Source organism: Parasteatoda tepidariorum, chromosome 9, assembly GCF_043381705.1.
Source record: "Parasteatoda tepidariorum isolate YZ-2023 chromosome 9, CAS_Ptep_4.0, whole genome shotgun sequence".
NCBI lineage: Eukaryota > Metazoa > Arthropoda > Arachnida > Araneae > Theridiidae > Parasteatoda > Parasteatoda tepidariorum.
In genome coordinates this window covers 21,796,870-21,812,942 of record NC_092212.1, presented here as the reverse complement: position 1 = coordinate 21,812,942, position 16,073 = coordinate 21,796,870, and the positions used below count along the sequence as shown (strand labels likewise).

Below are 16,073 nucleotides of genomic sequence, written 5' to 3'. Positions count from 1 at the left end.
GAACTAAAATAAATTATAAATTCCCATCAGAAACAAAAAAGAAAACACCATAAAATTTCGTAAAACAATATATTTTACGAAACGAATAAATGCCAACTAGGAAACACCTAAATTCTTCGCAATAAAAGCGTTTGAAACCCTGAGGTATATTTTTGTTCCATGAGAAAATTACCTTTTTTTTTATTTTTGCCAAAAAAAGACCTTGTCAGCTACATAAATCATTAAATATGCTTTTTCTCACTGTAAAGTAAATACGATATCGCAATATTTGCCACGTGAGCAGCTGGAAAAATTTTAATAAACTCAAAGCGATCTCACAGCATTGCAAATAAAACTTAGAAACACCTTTGCAAAGTGAAAAGCGCGCGGAACTGCACCTGTTTTGCATTTGACGCAACAGAAGTTGTCGCGCAAAACGCAGATGCTCAAGCGCAGGAGAAAAACGCAACCAGGTGTCAGCGCGTGCTGCTTAAGAAGGTATTAAAGGAATGCACTTCGCTATCTATCTGGCGTGGGGAATTTTTCTCACGGCCCGCTTTCAGTTATGCATCAAAGCACCTGAAATGCCAGCTTGAGGTTGCCAAGGAGAAGACTTTGGCGAGAAAGAAAGATTCTTGCTACTTTTTCACGATTGAGTTGGCGGAAGTTTTTTAGTCGCGTGCGAAAGAATTTTACAGAAACTTTTGTTATTGTGTTAGAAATAAGATTATTATGGAATACTTTAAAGATTTAAGCCATAATAATAATATACTTGTGTGAATTTCAGCAATTTATAAGCGTGTAATAGTTCTTAAATGAAGTGTATTAAACCAAAATTGCAAACAATTAACAAACGATGTTAATTAATTAATTTTGTCAATCAATACACGTTAATTTGTTTGATTTAAGGAATAAGGAAAATAAATGATCACAATTAACCCTTTAACGCACAGATAATCATGAGAAAAAAACTGGCCAAAAAATTTTTATTTTTTTTTTAATATAAAAAAACACACATTAGAACGTTGTCTTTTCTTTCGTCTACTGCACTTTTGTTCCATGGAAAAAGGTTATATTCAGAGATGCCAACTACTCCCAACACGCCAAAATAATTTAAAAAAAGGTAAATAACTATAAAGTAAATTTTGCAAATATTTGACGATTTTTGCTTGCTTTTTGAAAGGTATAGTTTGGCATAAGTACCATAAAGTGGTGAATTATATAACCCAACGAATTACTTAGAAATAGTGGTGGATAAAAAATCTACTAAATTGAATTTATTAAACCAAGAATCACAATTGATAAACTACCACTTTAAAATATATATTTGTTGTCCGGAGCAAGTTGGCATCACTGTATATTTTATTCTTGAATAAATAAGAGTTATAGCTTACAATCCTATGTAAATGATAAATACCAATAAAACGATTTTTTTTTCTTAGCCTTCACATTGTTATTTTCAATTCCCGATTATATTCGAGTGTGAAACATTATAGCAGCATAAAATATAGCGCCGCTCGAATTATCTCGAGTGTTCTAAGTTTAGCCTGTTTAGCGCGCTCGAATTAACTCGAGGGCACAAGTTAAGGGGTTAATAAGGCGTTCGAATCATTAAAACCGTAAATTCATCATAAAATATATTAAGAAAATCGATATTTCAATGTTTACCCGAAAACCTATGTAATATAATTACGCATAAACTAAATTACCTATATTAAATAATGTAATCATTATTTTCCGCGAACGATGAATAACTTATAAACTCCTGAAAAACGCAAAAGAAAAACTAAGTTTGGCACGCATATCTCACGCCAATACGAAGCTACAAAGCCAAGCATGGATACTTAACTTTTCATATAGTAGCTGGCGTTATATGCCTCTTAAAAAGGTATGTACACCTGGCGCAAAATTGGAGAAACTACCAGAAAAAAACTAATAAAAAAAAGAGGGGGAGAAGTAGAAGTAAAGCATACAGACGCCTTCATCAAACCAGGTACCACATTCAGCTCCCCCAATAAAAAATGTCCCCCTCCCCCTAGTAGAGCGGCAGGTAAGTTCCTTGGCAGAGGGGCGTTAGTATATATACAGAACTCTTTAACAAAGAACAGATTGAAGCAAGTTAAAAAGATCAGTTCTGGCAGGCTTCATTAACACCTGCTGTCTCAAATACCTTCACCCACATCAGAATTTTTTTTTCTCAGTTTTCTTCTTTACTTTTTTATAGTTAGGTAACTTGAGAAGTAAGCAGATGATAAACTTGGACATTTTTATAGGGGGTTAAAGGGACTTTTTTTTTTTGTAATTTTTTTTCTTTCCTTTTGCTAAAAAAAAGTAAAACGTGCAGTAAAGTAAATTGCACACTTTCATGGAATGTGTGTTCGTTAATTTTTCTCCGATTTCGTACAAAAAAGAGATTTTTTTTTCTTTCTGTTTCAACCCTTCGAAGTGGAAATCTTATTAAGCTGAAATTTTTCACAAAAACGTCTGCTAGCATAATAGTGGGTTAACAAATTTAATGTTGAATTTATACAAGTACTTAATCTTACCTAATTCGGATGTGGGGCTTTCGAATTTGAAACTCGTTTTGTTTTCAAAATGATTTTTTTTCTTCTTTAGATTACTTTTTTGTTTGAATGTACAAGTTAATAAAGAACGTATATGTTATTTACATACAATGTACGTATGCACCTTTGAAAATAACGATTAAGACAAAAAACATGTGACCTAAATGTATTGCGAAAATTTTATTATTATATTGCATAAAAACTATAGCTTGACATTAGCGCAGCGAAAATATTTATGATGGGTTCCAAAATCTCATGTAACAAAAGAAAAAAAATGCTCCCCAGTTTAGAAGAAGTTTATTTTAATGATATTAAAAATTATAAATAATTAAACACACCATAATTTATTGCATATTTCAGACAACTTATTAAGTACCTCTAATGAAAAAATACTAAGGAGTAATTTTATGTAAAAATCACACGTTTGGGAAAAGTGGGGCTTTGTTTTTCGTTTGCCGTTTGTCTTTCAATTATAAAGTAGGAGTAAAAAGACTTTACTTACCACTTAAACAACTGGGTAATCCTTTTGTTCGCAATCTAGTCAAAAGAGCAGCGTGTAAATAATCGATATATCGAATTGCTTCTTCGATTACAGTAACCTGAAAAAAAAATTAGATTATATATAAATATGCGAAATAGATTCAGAGTAAAGCACGAAATTTAAGATTACAAAGTCACATCAACCATCGAAATTTTTTGCAGACACGAGTTTTAAAGGATGCCCAAATTCTTTAATTTTAATTTATTTAAAATGTTTCCAAAAGCTAGAAATTTTTAAATATATGTCACTTAAAAACTAATGCTTCATTCATTAATTTAATAGCTGTATTTTTATGACATTTTTTAACAGTATTACTATTCTTTGAAAATATGCTAATTTTAAAGAATTCATGTTTACATAATCTTCATGAATTTTCATAATTCTTTAGAAAATTAAAATTATATAAGAGCATGATTATAAAAAATGGAATAAAATTTAAAGAAAATGAAGCAAAATAATCACAAAAACAAGTATGAAAGTAAATTAACGTCTACTAAATTTAGCAGAATCTTTATTAGTATTATCGCAATAATTACAAAAAAAAAAAAAAGAAAAAGAAAAAGATTGCCTAAAATGAACGATAAATTCTAAACATTAATCTACGCATGTATTCATAGATTTTTATAATCATAAGTACACTGTAAAAAAATTCTGGATCAAATTACAGTTAAAAGTATTGGCACTCAGGGTGCCGGTATTTTTTACCGTAAATGTAACAAAACAAAAAATCTGATTTACCGTAATTTTTACAATAACAATTTCCGTAAAATCACTGTATCACTCGAAAAAAATTAGTATTATTATAAAAAGTACGTTTTATATATAAGAGTAAAAATAAATTTTACGGATTATGCACACTCAGTACCCGTGCTTCTTACCATAAATTGATCTGGAATTTTTTACAGTGTATATATGCTTATGATTATAGAAAAAAATGGCATAAAATTAGGCAAAGCTATAATTAAATCTTATACGAATATTTTCCAAAAATTTAAAAAAAAAAAAAATTATCATCAAAAAGTAGTACTAATTCCAGACATTTATAATTAACAATCAGTAATCCTAAGAATTTCCGATTATGTAATTCGGAAAAATAACTACATTCAAAGATATATATGCAACTAATACGTTTATAATTTACATTACATATTCATAAGCTGGAAACGGCAAAGTCATCCTGAAGTCACGTAATAAATCACCTGCTTTAATGTCACAATGCAGAAATAAAAACTACTTAATCAATGCAAAACATTGATATCCATAAAAACCTATCAATCTCATCAATATTCAATATAAAAAGAACACACAAGAACAAAACCAGACATCAACTAATCCATACATGAATCACAGATTTCTTCATTTAAGATAGCCCATTATTTGAAACAATGGACAAAAATAAAAGAATACGGAGCAATTGATGTCTGCAGTTTCATTTAATGGATCCATTATTAGTGTGTCATTGGTATAAAATTATTCATGAATAAGTTGATTGAGATACATTATTGAAAAAATAGAACAATTATCTGAGATAATGGCTTATTCTTCTTTGAAAAGATCATTTAGATTTAAAGATATCGAATACTAAGTTCGAAATTCCAATCTTCGTGATGGATTTATTTAATGTAACTGTTATTAATAACGTGTAGTTGAAAATGGAAAATAATTGCAAGTTCGAGGGATTAAAATGTAATTGACGTAATTATATCAAGCTTATAACAGAGCAGCTTGCTTAATGTTATTTGTCTAGTATTTAAATATAGCAAAAAATGGTAATACGTTTATATTCTAATGAAAAAATACTGAAGCAATAAATATGACAATCTAAAAAATTTTCTTAGCAAAATTAATTTCGTATGCTTAACTGCTGTTTTGTTATGTTGTTTAAGTAAAGATGGGCAAAAAAATTGGTAAATTCCGCAAAACTTTACAAAATTACGGTCCTCTAACCTAGATCTTCAAATATTTCTGGGTCCTTCTATATCAAAAGCGAGCCCCTTTTTAAAACATGAATTCTCCATTTTTTTAAAATCCCTCTATTAAGATTCACACTCATAATTATTCTATCAATTTATGGACAAAATGAAGAATTTCAAAACAAGAAGAGTTATCGTTTGGCAATTAAGTTTTTTAATTGGGACAGATCAAATGCCTGCATCAAGGAAAAACAACGATGTAATTTGGTATTCAGAATTATTCCAATTTCCTTCTTCAGTTATTAACAACAAACTAAAGTTATTAATAACAAACGAAAGTAAAACGTAAGGTTATTTAATTATTTTAATTTCCTTCTTCAGTTGTTAACAACAAACGAAAGTTATTAATAACAAACGAAAATAAAACGTAAAGTTATTTCTCACTAAAAAACTTAACGCGAGAAAAAAAAAATTTCACGCAAAGACTGGTGGTTACAAATTTATCTACATAAATCTGCTCCCAAGTTGTTTTTATTATTATTATTTACGGCTCTTGAGAATTACGCAAATTAGGGGACGCTTCAAAACTTAATTTTCGCGTCCTCTACGATTTTTGACCTATAGTATTTAAAAACAAAGTAATAAATTATTAATTAAATTATTAGAACGGAAAATTTAACGTCAAAATTACTCGGTAATAATATGATTATTAGTTTAACATTAGATCATTTTAAATCAACATTATATCTATATTACGATATCGAAAAAAAATACAATGCCGCACTTTCCAAATTGTGCATAATATTTAAAGACTTTTTACAATACTTCGAATTATGCATTATTTTTAAACTTAAACTTAACTAATTATAAATAATTGATTTCACGTACGAGAATAATGTAGAACTAAAGAGATATTTGGGCGAAATAAAACACAAATTGCTTCAAAAAGTCAATTAATTGCGAAATACTCATAATTTCTTGACTCGTTAATAAAAAATTGTAAATTTACATACATTTGATATTGTTTTATTTTATGATTATATTAATCTTAATATATGCTGCATGATTTTGCTAACGAGAATAACGTACAGTTGGTAAAATTGAGGAAATTATTAATTAAAAAAGTTGCATGTTATGTCTAAAATATACATAATTTTCTTACTCATAAAATTTACTATATGAAATAGATTATATTGTAGTTTACTGCTGTCTGTTATTTTACCATAATACCTCTTACTGGTATTGCGTATTCTTAATGCCTAATATTCATTATATTAATATTAAGTATTTTCTTATACAGGGTGCGTAGCCACATTTTCCAACAAAAAATAAGCACCTTTTAAGCACTTTTCAAGTACTCAAAAAATATTTTTAGGCACTTTGAAAAAATATCATAATTAGACAGGGTTGGCAAGTTTTTACCATTGATGGTTTTATCCAGTTTTATTTGCTTGGCAGTGACGAAGACGATGGCGCGTCGCAAACGATGAAATTAACAATAGAAAAAATATTGACAATGTTTAGTCGGTCCCCATAATTAGAAAACATTCGAGAAATTTTTAGATTTTATTACACAGGGCGGAAAATGAAGTCTGACATTGAGAATTTCCTGCAAAATGCAACAGAGTTGCACATGAGAAACAAAAATCCCTACCACTGAATCCAGCTCAGTATACGCAAGTGCGGACCCGCAAGTATTTCATCAAACATGTAAAACAAGTGGTGTTTTCATACACTACAGACCAACGGTACGCCGAAATAGATTGGGGTTGAATAAATTGTGAAAACGTTGAATAGAACTATCTCTTTTTGCATAATTTGTGGCGAAATTCAACATGGCAAAGAAAAATATCACATTTCGGAAAAGGAAAAATTAAGCACATTTTAAAAACACCCATGGAAAAAAGCACTTTTAAGGGCTTTTAAAAAACGAAAATCGGAAATAAGCACCTTTAGGCACTTTTTAAAAATGCTACGCTTCCTGTTATAACAATTTACCACTATGATGAACCGAATAAAAAGGTTCAGAAAAGAAACTAGCACCTAAAAACAGAAACTATCAAACCGAACTAGCAAGTAAAAACAGAAACTAGCAACTGAAAACCGAAACTAGCAAAAAAGGAATGCACTGCATTTTTGAAAGGAACGATTGCATACTAATTTGACAGGAGACAAAAGATTATGTCCCAGCAAAGAAAAAAAAATCTTGAGTCGCTCTCCCTTTCTTTTTTTATATCACTTAAAATTTTACTTGAAAACTCAATTTAACATTAACCTGTACATGGATTGTACAAGACAGGGATCCAAAAAAAATGAATGAATGAAAAAAAAGAAACGGAAATGACTCGTCACCGTCGAGTACCCACAAGTAATAAGAACAATACACCATAACTCATAAAAAAAATTGCAGTTTTTTTTTCAATGGTGTAGAGTTGACCCAATTGGAGCCTACCAAGCGAGATTCATTAAAAAAATTCCAAGATAACAGTTTTCTTATTATCAGATAACGCGACGCCGCGAATAATAACATTGTTCTGACGACTCATTCTTCTGAGATGGTGGACGATTAGTTCTGATTTTGCCCTCAGGAAGCCTCACTGTCTTAATACCCCCTCAAAACGCACACCTGCAGGTGAGGTTAAGCAAAAGAAAATTTTCTTGTAAAAATTGATTATATTTTTTGTTTGGAGGTACCTTTTAGGATTTTGATTGTCACATCGCGTGCGATTGTAACTTTTTTTATTTAATAATTATTCTATTTTGATAAAAAATTACAGGGTTGATAATTTGAATGCATAAAATTAAAATGTCACCTGCTTTATTAAATGCTAAAATTATCGTCTGCTTCATTTTAAATATCGTCTGATTCATTAAATATTAAATTATCGTCTGCTTCACTTTAAATATCATCTGATTCATTAAATATTAATTATCGTCTGCTTCATTTTAAATATCGTCTGATTCATTAAATATTAAATTATCGTCTGATTCATTACAAATATCGTCTGATTCATTATATTTATAGAATAGCCGTTCGACTTAAATAGTTAATACACAGAATTAAAATTGTGTTGTATTAAATCTAGCTGAGTGAGTATTTAATAATTTTTTTTTTTAATATCTAGAAAATGAAATCTTACTTTGGAAACGAGGGGTTTAGCTGCAATGGAGGGTACCATATTCCGTAGTCTCTGGTATTCTATTCGTTTAACCATCCTCTTCCTGCGCATCTTCTCTTTTCGTTGCTTGATGAGGAGAGCTTCCCGCCTCCTTCGGGATGATGCGGAGATGTGTGAGAGCCATTCTCGGCCGTTACTCACTCTTTCCATCAGAACACCTTCACTGGCACTATCTTCCATTGAAAGGTGTGGGGCGAATTTCAGATTGTTCGACAGGAATTCCGAATCTGTTTTATACATGGTGTATCTGAAAAATAAATAAAGCTATTGTAAATCTTATGCTAAGTGTCTTGGTAAAATAGCGTAGGAGGCTATTTAAATGCTGAAAAACCTACCGGGGGGAGGGTTTTTTGTGATTCGCTTTTTTTTTTAATCTAACTAGAGGAAGAAGGGGGGTGAGCAATGCTTACGTAAATCATTAAAATCTCCTTTGTTTCAAATTTTCTTAAAATGCAAATTAAAAAATGTAACATAAAATTAGACGTAGAAGAATTTAAAATCAGGAATAACAGCTGAATTATTAATAATAATTCTATAACTTAACTGCTTTTATCGATTTTTAACAAATTAAATTTGATATTTTTTTGATAAAAGTAAAATGTTAGAGCACATAAAATTCTTATACGAAATAATTAATTAGTAAAAAAAAAGAAGACTATAAATGGGAAATATGTGATTCATAAATTATATCAGAAAATTTGATTCCGGTTACAGTATTTGATGGAACAAACTAATGGCTTAAAAGAGATTTACTTTTAACTCCAACATATATATCCAAAATAAAACATTATTTACACGGAAATTAATTTGAAAAATGAAACAAACAAAATGGAAAATTATTAAAATGTAATCACAGCATTCTGTAACTGTTTTTTATTTTCTCCGTGCACTTAACATTAAAAGGATGATGACGGAAAATCATTATAATAAGGTCTAATTACGTAATTCAATTGTCTGCTAAAATAGTAAAACTATTAAGGTTGGGAAGTTCAAAAAAGTAAATTACTGGCAGCGCATTATCGTAAGTGTTTTCTGACGATAATTACTTTTCTAGAAGACTTCTGTAAAGGTAACGGCTGTACTTATACACTGTACAGCACTTTCGTAACAGCCAGAAATTAAAAAAGAAGGAAGTTATTTATAATCGCTACATCGTTAACTAAAACATCAATTGTTTCCTTCATATTAAGAAAGTTAAAAAAATCATTTTACCCTACAAATATAGAAAAAAAATTTATGTAAACTTAAAACTGGGGAACATTTTTTTTCTTTTCATTTTTATCTGCATTTCAATTACTAATTTGTAATCCGTTTCTCTCTACAAACAGTGAAATCCCACTTATCCGCTACGTACGGAGTGGTAGGAAGAAGGCAATAATATATATTAGTTTACGGTGCGATATGTTAAATTCGAACGTTTCTTGTCCAGGATGTTATTTTTTTTAAAAGAGCAGACTAGAGTATATGCATGCATATAATAGTAATTTATAAATTTGTACTTTCAAACAAAAAATAAACTAAACTAAAAATAACACTTCGAAAAAATTCTGCAACTTTTCGAACAAAAATAATGTAATATTTAAAATCCCCACAACCGAATTAAGTCATATCAAATGCTTATATAAATGCAACAAAAATTTAATCCCTATTGTAACCTTTACTCAAAGCATATTATTTTCAATTGCGAAAAAACAGTAACTTCTATCTTTATGAAATTTTATTTTATCAATATACTATTGTACCGTTAATTAAAACTAAAAGAACTGTTTTAGTTGAAGAAATTGTAATTTCTTTTATTGCAGAAGTAATTGTGATAATATAACTCTTTCGCATTAGAATATAAATTTGCTTTGATATACTATATAAATATACGATAACAATTTATTAAAACATTTAATTGTTTTCTTTAATTTTAATATACTATATCCTATTAAATGTTAAACTAATCAAATAATTTAATTTGATCGAATATGTTGTTGCTTTTATCGCAAAAAAATTAGTCGTTATATTAAGAATTTTCTATATAATAAAAAAATAACTTTAATATTCTGCATAAATATGTAATATTCAATAACAACTCATTAAATATTTAATTCCAATTTTATTTTAAATCATTTTTTTTCTTCATATTGACACGCTTTCCTTTAAAAATCAAAATTATCCAATCTCTTCATTTGATTCTACACATATGTAGTTTCTATTATTGCAAGAAAAAAATACACATAAGAAAAGGATTCTTCGATATTATATAATAAAGTATCTTTAATATTCTACCTAATTATATAATAATCAAATAGCAATTTATTAAAATATTTAATTCCCATTTTATTCTAAATCGTTTTCTTTCATTGGCATACAATTTTACTTAAAATTAAATAACCTCAATCGCTTTATTTGATATAGAAAGGAAGTTAACATTATTGCAGGAAAAAAATTACCCATTAAGGCATGATTCTTCAATGTTATAAAATTATGAAATTTTAATATTCTATCTAAATATATAATATTCAATAGCAATTTATAAAATATTTAATTTCTTTTCTTATCCTCAATCGTTTTCTTTTATCTTGATATAACATTCTTTGCAAATTAAATTAATCCAATCGCTTTATTTGACGCGAAAATCTAGTTTCATATTTTAGAGAAGAATTAGTCGTTAGTAATACAAAGTTGGTTTTACATAAATAAGCACTCATAGAGAAAAATATACATACAATGAATATGGAGAGCGACTTAAGAAATTTCGCAACTAGACGTCTTGTTCTTAAGAACGTATTTTCAAGCTGCCACTAAACATTATTTATCGTTATCAAGTTGCTATTAGAAAGCGGAAACACTTAAACCTTTCTATTCTTTTTTTTAAGGGAAAAAAATTTTTTTTTTACGAAATTTACCGTCTATCTGATTTTTGTCACTTTTTCAATACCGAATCTCCATTATAACCACCATAAAGTACTTTATTAACAATTTGCCAGAAGTGATCTAGCGTCTTTCAAGTCCTTACAACCATTTGCGTTCGGAAAATTGAATAAGAGTAGCATCAAAGATCTAAAAAAATCACAAAAAAGGGAGAAAAAATGACTGGCATCGAAGATTCAAAAAGCCCAAGAATCGTCAACAAGAACCGACCATTAAATTGGGTGGCAAAAAAAAGCACGTAATGGCTCTTAGTGGCTTTAAAAAACGACTGAAAGTAGTTCGACTCGACTGAAAACATTTTTTATGCTTATTTGAAGTTAACTGCTTTGCCTTAACGACTTAATGAGGATGAGACTCGGTTGTTTACGTTTAGGATTTTCTTAAAGAATCCATTTCTGAGATAGGACAAAGGCCTGAGAGAGGGGGATATTCGAAAGATTTACTCAGGTGAGCAAGCGATGAATGGGCCAATCTTTAATGTGACTAGATAAAAGTCTTTTCAATAACCACTAGGGAGGGTTTGGCATCAAAAAAAGAAAAAATATCAACGCCAATTCCTGTCAAAACTTTTTTTTATCGCCGTGTTATGCAGTCACGGTAAACCAATTACTTTTGAAAAGAATGCTAAGTGTGCGCGGTAGCCCATCGATAAAAGAAGCTTGAGGCTACCTTTTTCCGCATCTGGATTTATATAATTGGGTTTTCATCTGTTGATAATGAATATTAAAATACGGACATTTAGTTTAGTATTGACTGTTATATGAAAATGCTTCTAGTTGAGTTTTCTTATAAGAAAGAGCGTTTGTTAATTAAATGTCAGTTTTATTTGAAGGCTAGAATGTTAATAACGGTTGATGCTTTCAAGCAGGAATGCTATAGAATGCGGCAAAGAAGGGATGGTCAGTCAGTAAATTAAAACAATTATATTTTGTTGGAAGCAAAAAATAATTAGCACCAAACAAATAATTCAATAAAATTCGTTAAAAAACGGAAAAAAATTTTTTTTAAGAAAGATAATTTTAATAATGAACGTTCACTGAAGAAAAAATTCGAAACAAAAAGTTGTTTGTTGAGTTTGTTATAAATGTGTTGAATATATCTATTGATTAATACAGGTTCAAAATAACAGTTTTTCTAAAAATAAAAAAATAATCTACTTCTAGAAGGGGAAAAAAATAACTACTTTTCTGGAATGCTTTGAAACTGAAGTTTATTAAAAATAGCTTGGTTTGATTGATAATATTGCACTATAGCTACAATAATTTTGAAATTATGAACATTTAATTTTTACCGAAGTGATTGGACATCTACCAAATCCTGGGCAAAACTACTAAATTGTAGCAAATTTTATCGTGTAAGACGAGTAATTTTTATCGAAGTGATTGGACATTTGACATCTACTAAATCTTGGGCAAAACTACATAATTATAGCAAATATTATCGTGTTAAAAAACACCAAAAAGCTATGGGAACATCAAAAAGGCGAATAATTTTTACCGAAGCGATTTGATATTATTTTTGATAAAATAAACAATAATATGTATATGGTTTTAAAATATATATGATAAAATTTGGTAATTTTTATCATGATTCTTCAAAGCATGGCATAAAAATCTTTCATTCGGTTAAATTCTATTTCAGTTTTGTACTTTTTACTAAATGGGTGGTAACAAGAGCTGTTACTAAATGGATGGTTTACATATAGTATATTTCGGTTTTTATAACCAGAATTATTATGATTATTACTTTTAGCAGAATTTTTTTACTGCGTTGGTTTGAATTGAAGACTACTAAGAAACTAAACACTACAGATACATGTATAGTTAAAAAAAAAAAAAAATTCCTCACAATTTCAACAATGCTTTGAAATTGATATCTGGATTTCGTATACACTTCTACAGAGTTTTTTTTTAATCGTAAGAAACCACGTAGTTCACAACGATCTCCGCCGGAAAACAAAGATGCTCTGTCTTGTAATACTAAATCACGTGATTTTGATTAAACACGTGAAATGAAGTCCTTTCATTTCATGAAAAGCAATGCAAATAAAAATTTTTGACCGATTATTAATTTATGAAATATTAAGCACCAACTTATCTTTAGTTTTTTCAAAACAAAAAAATTAGAAAATAATTAATTTTATCTAATCAATTAATTTCGAATTTAATTAATTTAATTAATCTTAATTAATTTTAGCCAACATGTTGGCAAAATAAACTATTTTTCGTGCTTTTCTTGTTATTGGAAGAGAAACAATAATCAAAGATATTATCAAAGGTAATTCACTACATTTTAAACCATGATTAGAAATTAATTTTTTACGGAACTTAAATGAAAATTTCAATGTAATCTAAACAAAATTCTACCTCGTTTTTCTATGAACTTATGAAATCAACTATTTTAAGCAACCTTCAGAAAGAGTTTCTAAATAATCTAAGTACATTTCTGTGACATTATGACATGAACACAAAATTTGCAAAGCAAAAAATAATTTTCGAATGATATGAACACAGAATTTGCAATGCAAAAAATAATTTTCTAATGACATGAACACAAAACTTGCAACGCAAAAAATAAATTTCTAATGACATGAACACAAAACTTGCAACGCAAAAAATAATTTTCTAATGACATGAACACAAAATTTGCAACACAAAAATAATTTTCTATGAATATTAACTGAAAATCTCAAGAAAATTTTCTGTATACATCTTTGTGACGTCATGATGTGATGAAACACACTTCAGCAATTAATATTTTATTCAAATTAAATCACAACGCAAAGAAAACCTTCTGAAAAACAATTCTGTTAAATTATGATATGAACACATAGTTTTTAATTCAGAAATTATTATTGTATGCAAATTACAAGACAATTTTAGATAATCTTCTAAAGAAAATATTAACACGTTTTGACACAAATGTATTCAAATCGAGCTTAAATTAGCTTTTTCTCTAATTGCTATTAGAGCTTACAATTAAATGTTTAAAACAATATTATTTTTAATTATATGCTAGAAAGCAGTTTATTATTCTAATAATTTCTAAAAATTTAGATTACTTGTGTGAAAGTATGTGCAGTTTATTATATTCAAAACCTTGATTATTTCTTTTTAAATTACTTCTTTATTGAACACGAGCCAACATGAAAAAGTGAAATAAAATTAATTATTTCTACGACTTCCTTTAAATAACATTCGAATAATAAACAATTTTTATCCTAATATTTAAATTGCATTAAGAGTTAAAATAATAATGATAAGTAAAAAACTTACATTAAATATGCAGATGTCTACAAATTTAGTCCAAAATATTTATCTTTGGTCACAGTTCAATAAGCTTGTTATTTTTACAGCAGCTGCTGATTTTCGATACAATTTAAGCAGACGAAAATGTTTCCTCGAAATAAAAAATCCAAAGGCACTCAATATTATCACTAAAATATTAAATATTCACGTTATTAAAAAATATCATGATTTATCGGTCAATATTTGCAGTCGATGGAATATCCAGATGAACTCAAGTCGATCGAGGGAGATGATCAATTTTTAGGTCCTTTCGACTAGAGAGGAATCACAGTTATGAAGTTGGGAACGTGGTCGCGTTGAATAAAGCGTGGATTAGGTTGCAACATGTAAACAGGTGAAATTTGCGAGGTTGGCATATTGGCGAGATTAGCTTTGCGCTAATTTTCAGAAAGGAATAATTCTATTCTATAATTCCTATTTCCATGTTCCAGTAAGGATTATCGTATTTAATTGAATAATTTTAGTTTAACGCCATCATTTTTGAAGCTTTTTTTTTTAATTTTTTGATTGCAAAAGTAATTAATGTAATGGCATTGCAAAAACAATTGAGTAAAATTTCATTATCATGTAAATCAGTGTTTCCCAAAGTGTGGTACGCGTACCCCTGCAGTGTTTCCTAAACTGTGGTACGCGTCTGGGTACGCGTACCCCAAGGGGTACGGGAGCAGATTGGCAGAGGTACGCATTCTTATGCGAAATATCTTGCAACAAACGAAAATGTTAATTTTTTTTAAAAAAAAAACAAAGCTAGCTATGAAAATTTATAGTTACGTATTTTTCTACTGGCTATTTTTTGCAAAGTTAACAGTTAATAATTAGTGGTGTCAACAGCTAGTGGTGATTTCTAAATTTTGTGCAATTTTTTTATACTAAAAAATACATTCATTTTTTTATTAGTGGTACACAGCGTTACGAGCAATTTAGAAAGGGTACACAAAAGTCATAAGTTTGGGAAACACTGCCCTGGGGTAAGGGAGCAGTTTAGCTGGGGTTCGCGTTCTTAAGCGAAATATATTGCAACAAGCAAAAATTTTAAAAGTATTTATTTGAAAACAAAGCTAACCATGTAAATTGACGATTACGTATTTTTTATTGGCTATTTTTTGCAGAGTTAACAGTTAATTATTAGTGGTGTCAACAGCCAGTTGTGATTTTTAAATTTTGTACAATTTTTTTATAGTAAAGGTTTGAAAAAAGCAAAACAATAAAACAGCAAAAACAATATCATCTTTCTCACTGATGCAAATTAACTGATTAACAAAACTTTGTAACAAAAAAAGAAAAATATACATATTTTTTTAAAAAAATACATTCATTTTTTTATTAGTGGTCCACAGCGTTACGAAAAATTTAGAAAGGGTACACAAAAGTCATAAGTTTGGGGAACACTGATGTACTTAAATTAGTACTTCGTTGCTTTTGCTCTATATTATTGTTTATAACTAAATGTGTTTTTAAATAAATTTTTAGTGTTCACAAAAAACTAAAAACAACAAAAAAAAGCTCCTTTAGCTGCTCTTTAAACGCAGTTTTATTTTTATGTCCATTGGAGCGTCCGAATCGAACCTTTCATTTCAATATAGCGAACGAATTTTTGTTTCCTTCGTTTTTATTTACTTATTTAATTTCAAGAACTCCACTCTAAAAACAGTTGTTAAACCTTTTTATAC

At 28.8% G+C, this 16,073-nt stretch overlaps 1 protein-coding gene across 1 annotated transcript in view; it reads right to left on the bottom strand.

Annotated features, from left to right (window-relative positions):
• LOC107444748 (uncharacterized) overlaps positions 1-14,705 on the bottom strand; it is a 34,166-nt gene extending 19,461 nt beyond the window's left edge. The window contains exons 1-3 of the mRNA XM_043051774.2: positions 14,371-14,705; positions 8,138-8,423; positions 3,046-3,142 (exon numbers count right to left, since the gene is read on the bottom strand). Coding sequence (XP_042907708.1) covers positions 3,046-3,142; positions 8,138-8,416 — 376 coding nt within the window. The 5' untranslated portion in view covers positions 8,417-8,423; positions 14,371-14,705. The remainder of the gene's footprint in view (positions 1-3,045; positions 3,143-8,137; positions 8,424-14,370) is intronic.
• Between the last annotated feature and the right edge of the window lie 1,368 nt (positions 14,706-16,073).